At 43.6% G+C, this 15,456-nt stretch overlaps 1 protein-coding gene and 1 long non-coding RNA gene across 2 annotated transcripts; one reads left to right on the plus strand and one right to left on the minus strand.

Annotated features, from left to right (window-relative positions):
* On the minus strand, positions 1 to 14,934 carry LOC138847045 (uncharacterized). The gene is made up of 3 exons (XR_011384665.1): positions 14,796 to 14,934; positions 9,878 to 9,986; positions 1 to 6,750 (listed from the first exon to the last, which is right to left on the minus strand). It is a non-coding gene; the product is annotated as an uncharacterized lncRNA (long non-coding RNA).
* ZP2 (zona pellucida glycoprotein 2) lies at positions 3,072 to 15,159 on the plus strand. The gene is made up of 17 exons (XM_017342508.3): positions 3,072 to 3,226; positions 4,025 to 4,108; positions 4,789 to 4,883; positions 6,441 to 6,584; positions 7,298 to 7,342; positions 7,466 to 7,630; positions 8,340 to 8,436; positions 8,534 to 8,715; positions 9,458 to 9,584; positions 10,654 to 10,841; positions 10,922 to 11,013; positions 11,096 to 11,220; positions 11,378 to 11,567; positions 13,057 to 13,192; positions 13,272 to 13,368; positions 13,701 to 13,784; positions 14,842 to 15,159. Exons 1-17 carry the CDS (start codon positions 3,103 to 3,105, stop codon positions 14,985 to 14,987), a joined length of 2,121 nt encoding a protein of 706 aa, XP_017197997.3. The 5' UTR covers positions 3,072 to 3,102; the 3' UTR covers positions 14,988 to 15,159.
* The last annotated feature ends 297 nt before the right edge of the window (positions 15,160 to 15,456 follow it).

A 15,456-nucleotide genomic window follows, 5' to 3' on the forward strand; every position in this document is an offset into this window, starting at 1 on the left:
TGGTAGCCATTAAGTATGTAATATATTTGAAATATTAAGATAAAATTTTTTACTTAAAAACTAGTTTCTCCTACCTGATAGGAATCTTATTATGAGCAGTCATTTCTTTCTCATTTTCTTTTTTTAAAATATTTGAAAGGCAGAGTTACAGAGAGTCAAAGAGAGTGAAAGATCTTCCATTTGCTACACATGGCCACAATAGCCAGTGCTGGGGCAGGCTGAAGCCAGGAGGCCTTGAGCTTCTTCTGGATATACCACGTGGGTGCAGGGGCCCACGGACTTGGGCCATCTTCTACTAATTTCCTAGGCCATGGCATAGAACAGGATCAGAAGTGGAGCAACCGAGAGTCGAACAAGCACCCATATGGGATGCCGGCACTGCAGGCAGCGGCTTTACTTGCTACACCACAGCTCCAGCCCCTCTTTCTCATTTTCAAAGCCAGATGCACTGAACACATTTGTATCCTGCAGGGTTTTTCTAAAGTAGAATATTCTAGAGATTATTCTTATGGGCCTGGAGCCATTTATTCCATGTCTGCCCCAAGCATAGCACTGGCCTGATTCAGAAGAGGCCAATGAAAATAATGTCTGGTACAGCTGCCGCTGCCACCAGCCCCTTAGGGGACCTTGTTCTCCTCGTAACTCCAGCTCAGGGTCTCTGTGGTTCCTCAACCTCCCAGAAGCCCCCAGTTGGGGTCTCTGATCATTGCTGCCATTTCCAAAGAAAAACTTCACACTAGGAGAAAGGCACAGTCTTAGGTATGGGATGAAGGGGACTTTGGGAGGTCAAACAAGCTTATTAACCTATCACCTCCGTGACAACCTTCTCAGTAGGTCTCTGAGTCTTGTGTGTGTGCTCCTTCCTCCAATAGCTTTCTCATCATTGTCTTAATCATCCTGGTAACAAACCTACTTTACATTTGTAGAAAAGGGGCCACATTTTGGGAAATAGGCTCAGGAAGAGTGACTACCACTCTGTAAGGAAGTCCCTTCATCATCTCAACCCCCAGCCTCCAAATCTGCTTATTTGGATTTTAACCCCTCTCTAATCAATCAATCAATTCCACAAAGAGACTGACCACTGGCAACCACTTATTTTGTTGCCTACCTCCTCTGGGTATTTTCCAGATTCTCCTGATCATAAGAATCACCTGTGTTGCTTATTAAGCATTCCCTACCCAGATCCCTCCCCTGGGTAGCCTGAATCAGCACTTTTAAGTGGGACCCAGGAATCTGTGATGTTAATGAGAACCCCTTGTGATCTTTTTCATCAGCAAAGCTGGGAAATGCTGCGCTAACTGTCGATGGTATTTCAGACACCTGTAACTGAGAATGCAGAAAGCAAGAAAGGGAACATATAACTCAGTCTTTGCAAGGGCTACACTGCTGCTTGCAGGGTTTGACAATTATGGTCATCAGTTATGGAACTTGGGCTCTGGATATGTTGGTGTCTCAAAGAGCAATGAGAGATGCTGAGAAGATGTTAGTTGATAAGGTTTCAGGAAGTCTGAGTCCTCACCCTAGCCCCGACATTCAGTGGTCAAAGCTTAGGCAAGCTACTTTACCTTAGTCTTCTCACCTGTAAATTCCCTAGTGCTACACTCTAGGACCTCATTTACATCACTACTCCCTTTTGACTCAGGAATTCTACTTCCTGGAACTTTTACTGAGGACTAACCCTCAGTACTATAACTTTAGGGAAAATTGGGATCTTTTGGACAAAATATTTACAACTCAAATATGGAGTGAAACGGTGGTGGGGCTTATGAGAAAAGAATGTGTATAAGCATGTTATGATATTGCTGTATGTAATAATGCAAAAATGGAAACCATCTTAATCCCATTATTAAGGAACAGTTACACAGTCCCTGATGTATCTCAGCGCTGGACACTGGACAGCCTTAAAAACAGCAAAGGAGATCTTTAAGAGCAAAGGTGCACAACTTGTTGTAAAATTACAACAGATTACAAAACAGAATCTAAACTTTGATCCAAGACTTGCCGGTTTGGCTTTTTGAAATTTATATGTGGTATTTTCTAGAAAAGGACTATAAAGTTACATATCTGAGTATTAGCAGTGGCAAATTATGGGTGACTTCTACTTTTTCTCTGTATCCTTCTGTAGTTGCACTTTTTGTAGTAAATGTAAAGCTTTTATATTTGGAGTGATACTTCCTCTATTTTTTTTTTTTTTTTGACAGGCAGAGTGGATAGTGAGAGAGAGAGAGACAGGGAGAAAGGTCTTCCTATGCCGTTGGTTCACCCTCCAATGGCCGCTGCGGCCAGCGCACCGCGCTGATCCGATGGCAGGAGCCAGGTACTTATCCTGGTCTCCCATGGGGTGCAGGGCCCAAGGACTTGGGCCATCCTCCTCTGCACTCCCTGGCCACAGCAGAGAGCTGGCCTGGAAGAGGGGCAACCAGGACGGAATTCGGCGCCCCGAACCGGGACTAGAACCCGATGTGCCAACGCCGCAAGGCGGAGAATTAGTCTAGTGAGCCGCGGCGCCGGCTACTTCCTCTATTTTTAAAAAGGTGCTTCTCGCACCTGGCTAGGGTGAGCTCCACAACAGCCAGAGAGACCAGAGGATACTTAGAGGAAAGGTGTACTGGCATGAACAAGACACGTTCTTTTCTCATAAGCCCCACCACCCTTTCACTCCATATTTGAATTGTAAATATTTTGTCCAAAAGATCCCAATTTTTCCCAGAGTTATAGGGAAAACACCAATTCACTCACCTGGAACCAAATTCAGGGAACTCTGGTTTCATGCCTAGCCCAGAGAGCAGCTGCCAGAATACCCAAGGCAAAGGTACTTCAGGAAGGGGAAATGCCACTTCTTCCCCAAAATCCCTCTCAGCTGGGAGGGTGCCTGCAGATTCAGGTGCCCCTAACGGGAAGAGGGCAGGGCCATAGCCCATTTCCGGTATAAAAGCACAGCGCAGCAGCTCATGTGCCTGCTGGATTGTGTGGTCTTCCTGTCATGGCATATCAGCCAACTGGGGATTCTGGGAGTCTCTCTAGTTGGCTCAATGCAGGATGCAGGTGAGTAATTCTGGGAGCAGGGGGAAAAGATTGCCATGGCCTAGCTTGACGAAGTTCATGTTCCCTTACCTCTCTCCTCCATCCTCTTCTAGCGCCTGCACATGGCTATTTCTCTTCTTCACTCTTGTGACTTCGGTGAACTCGATTTATTTTCTTCAGTTGTCGGATCCTGCCTTCCCAGGTATGCTGCGTCTTGCAGGGAGGGAAGTCCCCCTTGGCAGTGAGGAAGGTTACAGCAGCAGGCAGTTGGCCAGGAAACACGGGCCTCTGTGTACTGCCTTCCTTACCTGGGTCAAATCACTAGATTCTTCCACTGCCTCATCTGGACTTGCTATGCCTGCTAAATGAAAGCACCTGTGAAAACGCCTGTACTACTTTGCAGGGCCTCCCTGCCTCAAGCTTGGTGGCACCCACAGAACAACAAATCATAACATTGAACCCCATTCTCTAAGAGCAGTGGAGCAGTGGTCTTCACCTACCAACTCATGACAGGGAAAATCAGGGGTGTTTTGATTGAACAAGGAGTTTTTCCCGGATATTCACTCATACCAGAGGTTGTAGAGCAGCAAGGTGTGAGCACAATTTGGTCTAAAGAGAAAATAAGCGCCCTTGTGATTTCTCAGTTTTTAACTTTAATTTGCAAAGCACCTAGAGAAAGCTTTTGTTCTTTTCTTCACAAAGCCATCATCTACATCTTCAGCTCCACCATCAAGGTTCTGACCTGGCTTCCACAGAGGTGTTTGTTAACCCTAAACCAGGATTCCCCCTGGAGTGCTTCAGAAACCTATGAGCATGCCTTTCAGATTTTGGTATGTTGCATTATAGTTCTCTGACTCTGCTCACCAATTTGTGAGCTCTCCAGGGACAATCCTTGTCTCTCAACTGGCTTCCTTCCCTGATGCAGGGCTGTCTCCACACACTGCTATAGTGACTGTGCCTTCTGTACCTCAAAAAGATCCACATGTTTTTTATTTTCCAGGAACTGTCACCTGTAACGAAAATGAAATAATAGTAGAGTTTCCCAGCTATGTTGGCACCAAGACATTGCATGCATCTGTGGTAGGTAGGTAATTTGTATTGTCTCACCTAAGTTTTTTAATATTTACTCATTTTTTTAATGTTTACTCATTTGAAAGAATTCGAGAGAGGGAGAAACAGGAGGATGGATCTTCCACCCACTGGCTCATTCCCCAAATGCTGTAACAGCTAGGGCTGGGTCAGGCTGAAACCAGGAGCTTCATCTGGGTCACAAGGGCACAAGCACTTGGGCTATCTTCCACTGCTTCCCCAGGAGCATTAGCAGGGAGCTGGATTGAAAGTGGAGCAGCTGGGACTCAAATCAGCACCCATGTGGGATGCCAACACTACAGAGGGTGGCTTAACCCCCTGCACCACAGCATCAGCCCATCACCTAAGTCTTTAATGAGTATAAGACCCCATTGTCTGGTGCACAGAGTATACAAAGTCTGGAGTAACTGGCATTCAATTCCCACAAGTCCAGGAAGGCCTGTGGTTTGCATGATGCCATCAAGAGTGGAAGACTGTTTCCTTGAAGGTAGTCCTACATCAGAATCTCCTAGGAAACTTACAACTTCTAGTCACAGCATCTCACAGCTGGATCAAAAGTGAGATGATTGTTGTACTTTAGAAACAGATTGGCAGGCTGGCTTGGTTCTCTAACTTTGGCTGACTCTGCCACTGAAATGTGCTCCTTGGCTATCTAACTTGCTCTAACTTCTACAGATCCCCTTGGTGTTGAAATGCTGAACTGTACCTATATCCTGGACCCAGAAAAGCTAACTTTAAGAGTTCCATATAAGGCCTGTACCAGGGCAGTGGTAAGTAACAACTTCGAGGAATGATTTGGGAAGTACTAATGTGGTAATCACTGAGAGTAAACCTGGTGGTCCAGGATCTAGGCTTTGGAGTGGAGCAGTGATTCAACCAGAGGTGTGTGCTTCATTTTGTTTTTGCTTTAACCTGTCCCGAGGACACTTGGCAATGTCTGGAGATACTCTGGGTTACTAAAACTGGGGAAGATACGGGCTCCTAGTGGGTACATGTCAAGGATGCTGCCAAATACTCCTGCATTGTCCAGGGTAGCCCTCATAATACATAATCATCAGGCCTGAAACGGCAGCATTGAGACAGCCTGGAGTTTGAGTGTTTGAGCCCTTTAACCCCATCTCTACTATCATCTCAGTGTGACCTTAAGCAAGTAGCCTAACCTAAGTCTATTTGCATGTTGCAAATGGGGACAATAACTTTTCCACAGGATAACAGAGGATTATGATACTATACAGGTGAAGATTGGGCACACAGCATAGCTAAAACAAATGCTCAAATCATCTATAACCCCCATGTGAGATGGGAGGCTGTTGTTGTACTTGCAAATAAGGAACTGCTAGCTGGTAAAAACAGGTGTTAAAGTTAACAGCAGCTAAGACTTAGGATTTATTGACAAGAACAGGTATTGGGAGCAATAAAACCAATGAAAGTGGAAGTTTCCAGGCTTTAGGGAGCAAAGAATTGCCTGGGGAACATAGACTTGGGTAGTACAGGTGTAACTAGTGTAGTGACTGAGTAGGTCTGGGATGAGTCCTGGGAGACGTGCTTGTTTAACAGACCACACCGTCTGATTCTGATGCAAGTAGTCTGTGTTCCTTGGACCCTGCCCTGTAATAGGCTTGCACCATAAGTCATCTGGTCCACTGAGACCTTTGTGGTTTTCCAATGAAATCATGTAAAAATATCCAGTGACTGATCGTTAGTGATCAAACTCCCATTCTAAAATGGACCTCCCCACTTTAGAAGGCTTGGAGTTGCACCCTTTGACACCAAGGATCTGAAAACTACAGCCTATGGATGACCAAGCAATGCCTATGTCTTTGGTTGTTTTGTTTGTTTGTTTTTGTCTTCTACCTATGAGTGGTTTTCCAAATCTAACCATTAAGTTTTTAGAGACTTAAACTCCTGGATTATATGTGGCCCGTAATCTAAATTAGTTGCTATCTTAACAGAAAGATGGGCATAATGTCAATGATGGCTTTGCCCACCACAATGGCAGTTACCTTGGTGCTCAATAAATGGACACGCTTGACTCTCCTGGGTAGAGGCCATATACTGACCACGACTATGATACCCAGACACAGGGTAGATACAAGAGAAATAAACTGAGCTGTAATCCCTGATGCTCAAACTGTTGTCAATAAGTCTTTACTAGGATATCTCAAACGGCCACGCACAGAATCTGTTACAGGAATAAGACATTTTCCAAAACTTTGCATTGGTAATTTGAGGACTTTGCCACACACACGGGTCAGATGGTGTCTTGGAATCACCTTTCCCACTAAGCAAGTAACATTTGCTCTGCTTACTATGCCGTTTGTATGCAGCACGGCGGATACCAGCTGAGCATCAGAGTCATGAACAACAGTGCTGCTTTAAGACACACAGATGTCGAGTATCAGTTCTTCTGCCCAGTAGAACAGACCCTGGAGTTCTCAAAATCGGCAGCCTGCACCAAGGATTTCATGTCTGTAAGTGAAAAGGGCTCACAACTGCACGTTTGGCTCCTTCAAGGGAAGTAAGGTAGTATTCTCAACAGTGCTGGGCTTAGAACTTGGGTAGAATTTCAGTCCTGTATTCACTACTCGTTGACGGTGTGACCGTAGTTGTTTAACCACGCTGGGGCTTTGTTTTCCACTGCGAAGTAGAAGAATAACACTGACTTGTAAGGCTAGCTGTAAGAATCGACAGTATTTACGCATTAAGCACACCGTGGCTACAAACAAAGGGTGCACCTGGTAGTTGTGATGACATTAACAATCATTTAACAAGTACCAGCTTCCAGGCTCTATCACAGATGTTAAGACATAGTACATGAGTAAAACAGTACAGTCACATCTTCGTGGAACATAAGTGTGGATAATATTGACAATGGACAAACATAAGTAACTCATACTGAATTGTTACACTGATGGAACTACATGATTTTACACTGCATTCAACTTCTAAGGACATAGTAAAAGATGGCACATTCAAGAATCCACTGTCTAAGTTTATAACTGAAAGGGAGTTTGGATTTCCCAACTGCCCTTTGGTAGTGAATTTAAAGGTAAAACCGGGATTTTTGGTATAAGAATCAAATAGCAATCACTGTTTTTCACATAGCAGGTAGCACACTTCAGAAGTTTTCTATAGCATATCAAGGCTTCACATAATGTTACATATTTTTATTTTTGTCTTCCAGCTTTCCTTTCCACATATTCCTACTGGCCTTGGTGATAGCACTATGGTAGGAATGTAACTTTTAAATGACGTACTTCATTAGCCTTTAATTCTATATTAAATGTTTCCCAAGACTTTTATCTAATGTCTTAAGTGTGCCCAGACCTCTAAACAAACCTCTTGAATTCAGGTAAATGAATCTCAGATGGGATGGATGGTTCAGGCTGGTCATGGTCCAGGAGCCCAAACTCTGAGCCTGGAGGAGGCCAAAGGACAAGGATTTGGTGTCCTGATTGATGACAACAAGATGACCCTCAGTGTGCTACTCAATGCCACTGGAGTGACTCACTATGTGGTAGGTGTAAAAATACTTATGTAACCCCAAGGCACACTGGTATTTTTAAATCCAAGTGTGTGATCTCAATCATGTCTTGCAGTTAATGATAAAACTCATTGAGCAAGTACTTTAATGCCAACTTTGTACCAGTGACTTGGCACTAAATACCTAAAGATGAACAAAACGGCCATGATCCATACCTTGATCTGGTCTTTTGTAGACTTGAACCCAAATATAACACAGAATAAGGGTACTCTTAAGACTTATGAATTGAAGTGTTGGGTCTTGGTTATCTATTTCCTATGTTTTGTTCTATAGTAAGTGTGTGCTGTCCACATCGGTGGTGAGACACTGAATTAAATGGATTCATGTGTTAAAATACTTAAGGCAGGCCTTGGCCCACAGGTATGCAAGCATCAGCCACTTTAATAAGAACAGTGCTATTTCACATTGAATATAAGCTAATTCGAGTCCTATAAATACTAACTGCTGATACAAGATCTGACCTTATTTTATAGTATCTGTTGGATGTCTAGGCAACACTGGCTTTCCAGATGTTTCAGGAAGTGACACTAAGACTAAAACACCTCCAGAGTGATCCCTGGACAAAATACCTAAGTTACATTTGTGTCAAAATGGCTCCCTGTATTTAAACATATGCTCTAGTGGTTCTTAATGGTTAGATATTCAAGTAAACCAACACCTTAAATACATATTGTCCCTCCAGGAAGGTACCAGTCATCTCCACACCATGTTTCTGAAGCTTTCATTGTTATCTCCTGGACAGAAGATGACTTTCCCATCACGAGCTATTTGTCTGTCAGGTGAGGCTCCAGGAAGCTGCAACTTTGGTTGTGGAAGACATGGTTCTGGGGCTTAATCAAGACTAGTAATGGGCATCCTGTCACTCATTCCTTCCAGGTCCTGTGACTTGTAATGCTACGCATATGACTCTTACCATACCAGAATTTCCTGGGAAGCTAGAGTCTGTGAGCATTGAAAATAGGAACATCACAGTGAGCCAGCTGCATGACCAAGGGATTGATGTAGAAGCAATAAATGGCTTAAGACTGCATTTCAGCAAAACTGTTCTCAAAACAAAAGTATGTTCTGTTAAAACCATTGAACTCTATGAAAGCCTGACCTCAAGTACACTTGTATGGGTTGTCTTGATAAAACTGACTTGCCCATAAATGAATTGCTGGTGTAACAGTCACACTTTGGAAGACCTCATTGGATCACTTTACATAGTGAATTTTCAAGTGACTGAAATTTAATCTCTAACACCAAGCCTCCTTGATATCTGAAATAGAATCTAATGTTGTCTCTCAGTTCATCAGGCAGTACAAACTTAGCAAATATCTAATGGGGAACCTCTCCTGTTCTACGAGCAGGACAGCTTGATCCAAACAGCAGGATCCCATCTGGTTTTCAACCAGGCCAGTCTTGACTGATGCGATTGCCAGGGACAGAGAGAGTAATCTCAAGTTGGGTTGTGTGTTTCGCAATGGCATTTTGTAATAACATCTGTAGAGTCCTTTTGACTCAGACTTGGTAGAGCTCTCCACTGTTCCTTGGAATTTGATCTGTTAATTCAAGCTCTAATGCCTAGTACAAAGAGCTTGCAGTGCTGGGTACTTCAGGGCATGAATTAAGCAGTAGATTTCCTGCCTGGGGAAACATCCTGATCTGGGGAAGTGATAGGGTCTCCCTTCTTTGGCTTAAAGAGAAACCAGATAAGCCTGGAGTATACACTGTAAGAGTTTGGACTTCCTTCCTGTCTCATGACTTCTCTGGGCCCAAGACAGGCTGGGATTGTTAGTTGACACTGTTCTCTCATTGCAGTTTTCTGAAAAATGCCTCCATGATCAGTTCTACATATCTTCACTCAAGTTGACCTTTAACTTGGAACTGGATACAGTATCCACAGTGATTAATCCCGAGTGCCCTTGTGACTCACCAGCTTCTATAGGTGAAGACTTATTAAAATCGCCTTTTTCTTCCTTGACTTTTGTGCACATGGCAAAGCATATAATTGCAGATTTGAGTGTATTGTTTGTGGCTTGAAAAAGAGTGGTCAAATAAGAAACATTAGTCCAACTGCCATTATGGGGACTTAAGCATTACAACATTTCTGAAACACTGATATGAGTAAGTGGTAGATCTCATCATAACTGCTCAATGTTTAAATATTTAATATCTCAGGTTAGAGGCTTGAGCCCACCAAAGGAAGAATGTCTCATAGTTCTAATGAAAAAATCATACCTGTAAAAGATTGTCCGAATCTCCTACAGATGTCCCCAGTAGGAATATAATGGGCATCTTCGATCTTGCCTCTGCTCCTGGGGTCCTGTTCACTCTGTATCAGATTAAGCTAAATGGGGAAAAATTAGTTCTGCCTCGATTTCCCCCTCAAACCACTCAAGATTTCAGTATAGTTTGCATGCATGCTCCTTATCAAATACTTGGAACCAGTATTTCAGAATTTGGGTTTTGGTTTTTAGTTTTGCACTTGGAAAGTCTTGAAATATTTGTATATCTATATTACCTATCAATCATCTCTAACCTGAAAATCTGAAATATGAGGTGCTCCAAAATTAGAAACTTCAAGCAACAGCTTCAAGATCTCGGGGCACTTCTGACTTAGGGTTTCAGATTTGTGGTGTAGGAATGCTCAAGTGTATGGAAAGAAGGGATATAGTAATAGCACAAGGTACCTTAAGCCCCATTAAAGCTGATCTCAAATTACGAAAGCCTCTCATCAGAGCTTTGTCCTTCAACTCTTATCCCAGACAGTACTACTTTCCATGTCTCCTGGTACTTGCCCTCTTGGAAGGGAAAATCATTCTCGTTCCTCACACAGCAGCTTCACTGGGGTTTAAGCTCCCCCTTGTAACTCGAGCTGCTTATTAAGGTATTTTCCCAAGACTTAAAACCCAGTGGCTCCTGCCAAAAATAATTTGCTTCCCTATAACATTTCCAGGTTGATAATATCACATGGCAGACAAACTGCCTTTCTCTAAACCTTTACCGCTGTCTAGTTTCAGGTGAGCTTTGCACCCAGGATGGGTTTATGGACTTTGAGGTCTACACCCACCAAACCAAACCAGCTCTCAACTTGGATACCCTTAGGGTAGGAAGTTCATCCTGCCAACCTGTCTTCAAGGCTCAGTCTCAGGGGCTGGTAAGGTTTCGCATACCTCTGAACGGATGTGGAACAAGACACAAGGTTAGTACTGGCAGATGATAGTATGTCATTACTTACCTTTGAAGTAACTGGTTGTTAACAAACTATCTCAAACATTTAAGTTTGAAGATGAGAAAGTCATCTATGAAAATGAAGTACATGCTCTCTGGGAAAATCTCCCTCCAAGCAAAATATCCAGAGATAGTGAATTCAGGTGTGATACTAATTGATAATTCTTAAACAGTTCATTAACAAAAAATTCTCTGAACCATAACACTATGCACACACTCTTACAGAATGACAGTGCAGTGCTATTACACCAGAGATGACATGCTACTCAATGCCAATATCAAAAGTCTTCCTCCTCCTGTGGCCTCAGTGAAGCCAGGTCCACTTGCTTTGAGCCTGCAAACCTACCCAGGTGAGATGTTGCTTCCTATCAGATTGTCTTAAATACTTTAGGGAACTTTTCCTTAAAATGAACTTTCTGATGCTGCCAGAATAATGAAGGAATGACATTTAAGCATATGTTGCAAGCATTAACTACTTGAATATGGGAAATTTCTGTTCCATTTCAGATGAGTCCTATCAACAGCCTTACAGGGTCAATGAGTACCCTATAGTGAAATACCTCCGCCAACCAATTTACATGGAAGTGAGAGTCCTAAATAGAAATGACCCCAATATCAAGCTGGCCCTAGATGACTGCTGGGCAACATCTTCCATGGACCCAGCATCTCTCCCCAAGTGGAGTATTGTCATGGACGGGTAGGTACTCTCCATACTGTATGGTTTCCCAGGTAACCCATTAGAACTAGACAGTGATAAGAAAAAACCCTCGTGGACTTGAGACGAGCAATAAGTCACAATGGCCCTGATTTAGTCCTAGTTTCTTAGTCATCAGCTCCTGATCTGAGTGACTCTTGCTTTCTAATTGAATCTTTTTCTCTATTTTCAAATTTAAGGAATACAAATGTCTTAAACTTTAATAATATAGTTATTTTTCCCACCACATCAGGCCTGCCACCCACCATACTCCCATTCTTCCTCCCCCCTCTCCTTGCCAGTTCCATTCTCCATTAATGATTCATTTTCAATGAACTTTGTACACAAAAGACCAACTCTATACTAAAGATTTCAACTATTTGTGCATGCGTGTGTGTGTGTGCCTGCATACACACACACACACACACACTGCTACAAAGGCATTTGTCTCCCCAGCTCCACTTTCTATAGACTCTTTTGATGTACATCATACTGTGCTCTTCATAAAATCACCTTCTAACACATACAAGTACAATATGTCAGGGTTTTGCCCCTCCTGTCACTAACACATACTGCTTGGGAAGCAAAAGGCACTTGGTAATATGAAAAAAATTAAGCCAGTGTCTGTGCAATTTGTCCCTCTTGATGAGTTCAACTGACAAGTGAACAGATACTTATTTTTAGTATGTAATAGAAAAATAGCATGTACCTCTTAGGACACTTCATGGTCACCATTGTATAAAGTCAAAAGAGGTAGACTGGGGCAGGTGTTTGGCCTGGTGGTTAAGAGGCACTAAAGGACATGAGGCATCCATTTTCCAAGTACTGGATCTGAGTCCTGGCTCTACTTCTGATTCTAGCTTCCTACTAACACCATAAGAGGCAGCAGGTGATAGTTCAAGTACCTGGGTTCCTGCCACTCCTATTAAAGACCCATGGATTGGGTTCTGGACTCCTGGCTCCTGGTCCATCCCCCAGCATTTGGGGAGTATCCCTCTAAAATCCCTCTTGCTTCCTTTCAAATAAGTTAAATTTTCAAGGCCCACCAAGGGGTGGTCATGTGACACAGCATGTTAGGCTATAGCTTTTGATGCCTGCATCCCATATCATAGTACTTGGAATTGAGTCTCATGCCTGCTTCCTGCTAAAGTGACTGGGAGTTAGCAGACAGTGGCCCAGATATTTGGGTTCCTGTTACCCATGTGAGAGACCTAGATGGAGTTCCCGGCTTTAGCTTGGCCCAGCCCTGGGGAGTGAACCAGTGGATAGAAGATTGCTTTGTGTCTCCCAATCTGGCTCTCTGACCCTCTCCATCACTCCACCTTTCAATCTTTTTACTTTATGGATCGTTTTATTAAAGAAAATGAATGTACTGGTAGAAGGTAGTTGTAACAGCAGTCCTGAAAATGTTAGGCATGGCTGCCCTTGAATAAATGCTGAATTAGACTCTGCCGTGCACATAACGGATTCATCTCTGGTTTGTGCCTTCCAGCTGTGAGTATAGCCTGGACAACTATCAAACTAACTTCCACCCAGTTGGCTCCTCTGTGACCCATCCTGAGCACTACCAGAGGTTTGATGTGAAGACCTTTGCCTTTGTATCAGAGGCCCAAGCACGCTCTAGCCTGGTAGGTGATTAAGAAGCCACCTGGCACAGGTTAAATGTTGCTACACTGATTCCACCGGACTCCATTCTTTCATCTCCAGGTCTACTTCCACTGCAGTGCCTTAATCTGCAATCAACACTATCCTGACTCTCCTTTGTGCTCTGTGACTTGCCCTGGGTCATCTAGACACAGGCGAGGTAAAAAAAAAAAAAAAAATCTCAAATCCCCATTACTGTGAGTCTCACTGAAAGCCAGCCTTAGTCTCTAAGAACTGAAGATTTGAAAGGGACAGGTACAACTCATTCTCCACTTAGTCCTAAGAGCCTGAGGATCCCGCCCCCTACCAGTTCAGTTTGCCTCATTCACATGAGTCTGAAATGCATAGGTTCTTGGAGGCTTCATTCCACTTCTCACCACAAGGGCAGGGAAACCTATGGGCAGGAGCAGGAGAATCTGCTCTTGGGGATCCCCATCAACTTCTCAAGCACCTGTTCCAGAGGCCAGAGACAAACCCAGTGATCTATCTCAGCCACAGGGAACACCGAAGAGGAGAGGGTGACAGCCAGCCTCCCAGGACCCATCCTCCTGTTACCGAGTGGCTCTTCCTTCAGAGGTATGGATTTAGAGCATGGAGTACCTCCTGGTCTCAAGTTCTTAGCTTTCTATGTGGAGAGAATAATGCTCTCACAAATATGTGCTCATGGTATAACTACACAGAAGAAAAGACAAAAGTCTCTTTACTAAGACAGGCTTCCTTTTAGTCTGTTGTATACCCTTACAGAAATCTCCCTGTCATACAAGTGGTATTGCATATTCCACCTAAAGATGCATAGATGGCCTCTTTGCTTTAGTCCTCTTACACCCTTACAAAGAGGCATATCTCACTGTTAACAGCCATATAAGATTCCACACAGCTCTACCTTAGCTGTGGTCTTCGTATATGGACATCTAGGTTATGTCTATTCTTCACCTTAATGCCATACTGGAATCTTAAGTCTTTGCTTACATCAAGAAATGCAGGGTATGTTTCTAGTAGCCTGCTACTAGATTGGTCAGAAGAATATGTATGTTTTAACTTGCTACTGCCAAACCTCAGTACATGCAAAACTAAAGTTATGGATAGCCATCTCATAATACATATTTTCTATTCAAGAGGTCTCAGATGAATAGATTTCAAGGTTTTTTTTTTTTTTTTGCACCAAAATCAACTTACCTCTTTATTCCTTTTCCATGAACTTTTAAAGGTATGTTTAATAAGTTACATTCCCATTGCCATTCTGTCTCCTCACTTCAGATAACCTTACCTTTGGGCCTGGAATTTGAAATTGAGCTAACTAAAATCCCTCACTAACAACCCGTAGGATCACTCAGGGGTTGGCTAACGATATTTCTTTGGGCATCAGGATTTTGGGTTAAACAGACTGAGGGCCCAAAGTACTTCCCAGGTGTGAGCTTGTTGGATCTAAGACTGACAAAAGCATGTGGGACTGGCCAGGAGAAGAGGGAGTGGGAGGAGAGTGGCTCACAGGACAAGGCTCCACCTTGTTGCAAATTTCCAAAAGCTCTTTGAAATGTCATTCCATCCCCTTCTCTGGGAGCCTTACTATATGAAGCTTCAACTTACCTTGAAGACTTAAAGCTGATCCTAAGACTTGACTGCTTACTTCCAGGTGTTGGGGATTCCAAGGAGCATGGGATGGCTGGAGATGTTACTTCTAAAACAATGGCTGCTGTGGCTGCCGTAGCAGGTGTAGTGGCAACTCTAGGCTTCATCAGTTACCTGTGTAAAAAGAGGACCATGATGTTAAGTCACTAACTTGACTTGCAAATAAAATGGTTGAAATAAGCCTCTTGCCTTCCGTAAGATGTCTTGGTGTGGAAGGACTGTTGGTTACACATTCACTGTACGGAACAGTGACTGAAATCTCCTTTGCAGCCTTCCCCCTGTATGGATGTAGTTCAATTGCTTCCTATCATTGGGTCTTTTTATTTTTTTGACAGGCGGAGTGGACAGGGAGAGAGACAGAAAGGTCTTCCTTTGCCGTTGGTTCACCCTCCAATGGCCGCTGCTGCTGGCGCTCTGCGGCCGGCGCACTGCACTGATCCGAAGGCAGGAGCCAGGTGCTTATCCTGGTCTCCCATGGGGTGCAGGGCCCAAGGACTTGGGCCATCCTCCACTGTACTCCCGGGCCGGGCAACTGGGACAGAATCCGGTGTTCATTGGGTCTTTTCTGAACCCTCACCCCCTCACCTGAATCCTCTGGCACTCCCAAGCAGTAGAGGGT

Source organism: Oryctolagus cuniculus, chromosome 19, assembly GCF_964237555.1.
Source record: "Oryctolagus cuniculus chromosome 19, mOryCun1.1, whole genome shotgun sequence".
Taxonomy (NCBI): Eukaryota; Metazoa; Chordata; class Mammalia; order Lagomorpha; family Leporidae; genus Oryctolagus; species Oryctolagus cuniculus.

What these genes read in the sequence shown, in the direction of transcription:
- ZP2 (XM_017342508.3), top strand. Translation starts at nt 3,103, where the DNA reads ATGTTCCCTTACCTCTCTCCTCCATCCTCTTCTAGCGCCTGCACATGG. An exon ending in AGGCCTGTACCAGGGCAGTG is followed by an intron (nt 4,884 to 6,440) that starts GTAAGTAACAAC and finishes GTTTGTATGCAG; the next exon opens with CACGGCGGATACCAGCTGAG. An exon ending in AAACTGTTCTCAAAACAAAA is followed by an intron (nt 8,716 to 9,457) that starts GTATGTTCTGTT and finishes CTCTCATTGCAG; the next exon opens with TTTTCTGAAAAATGCCTCCA.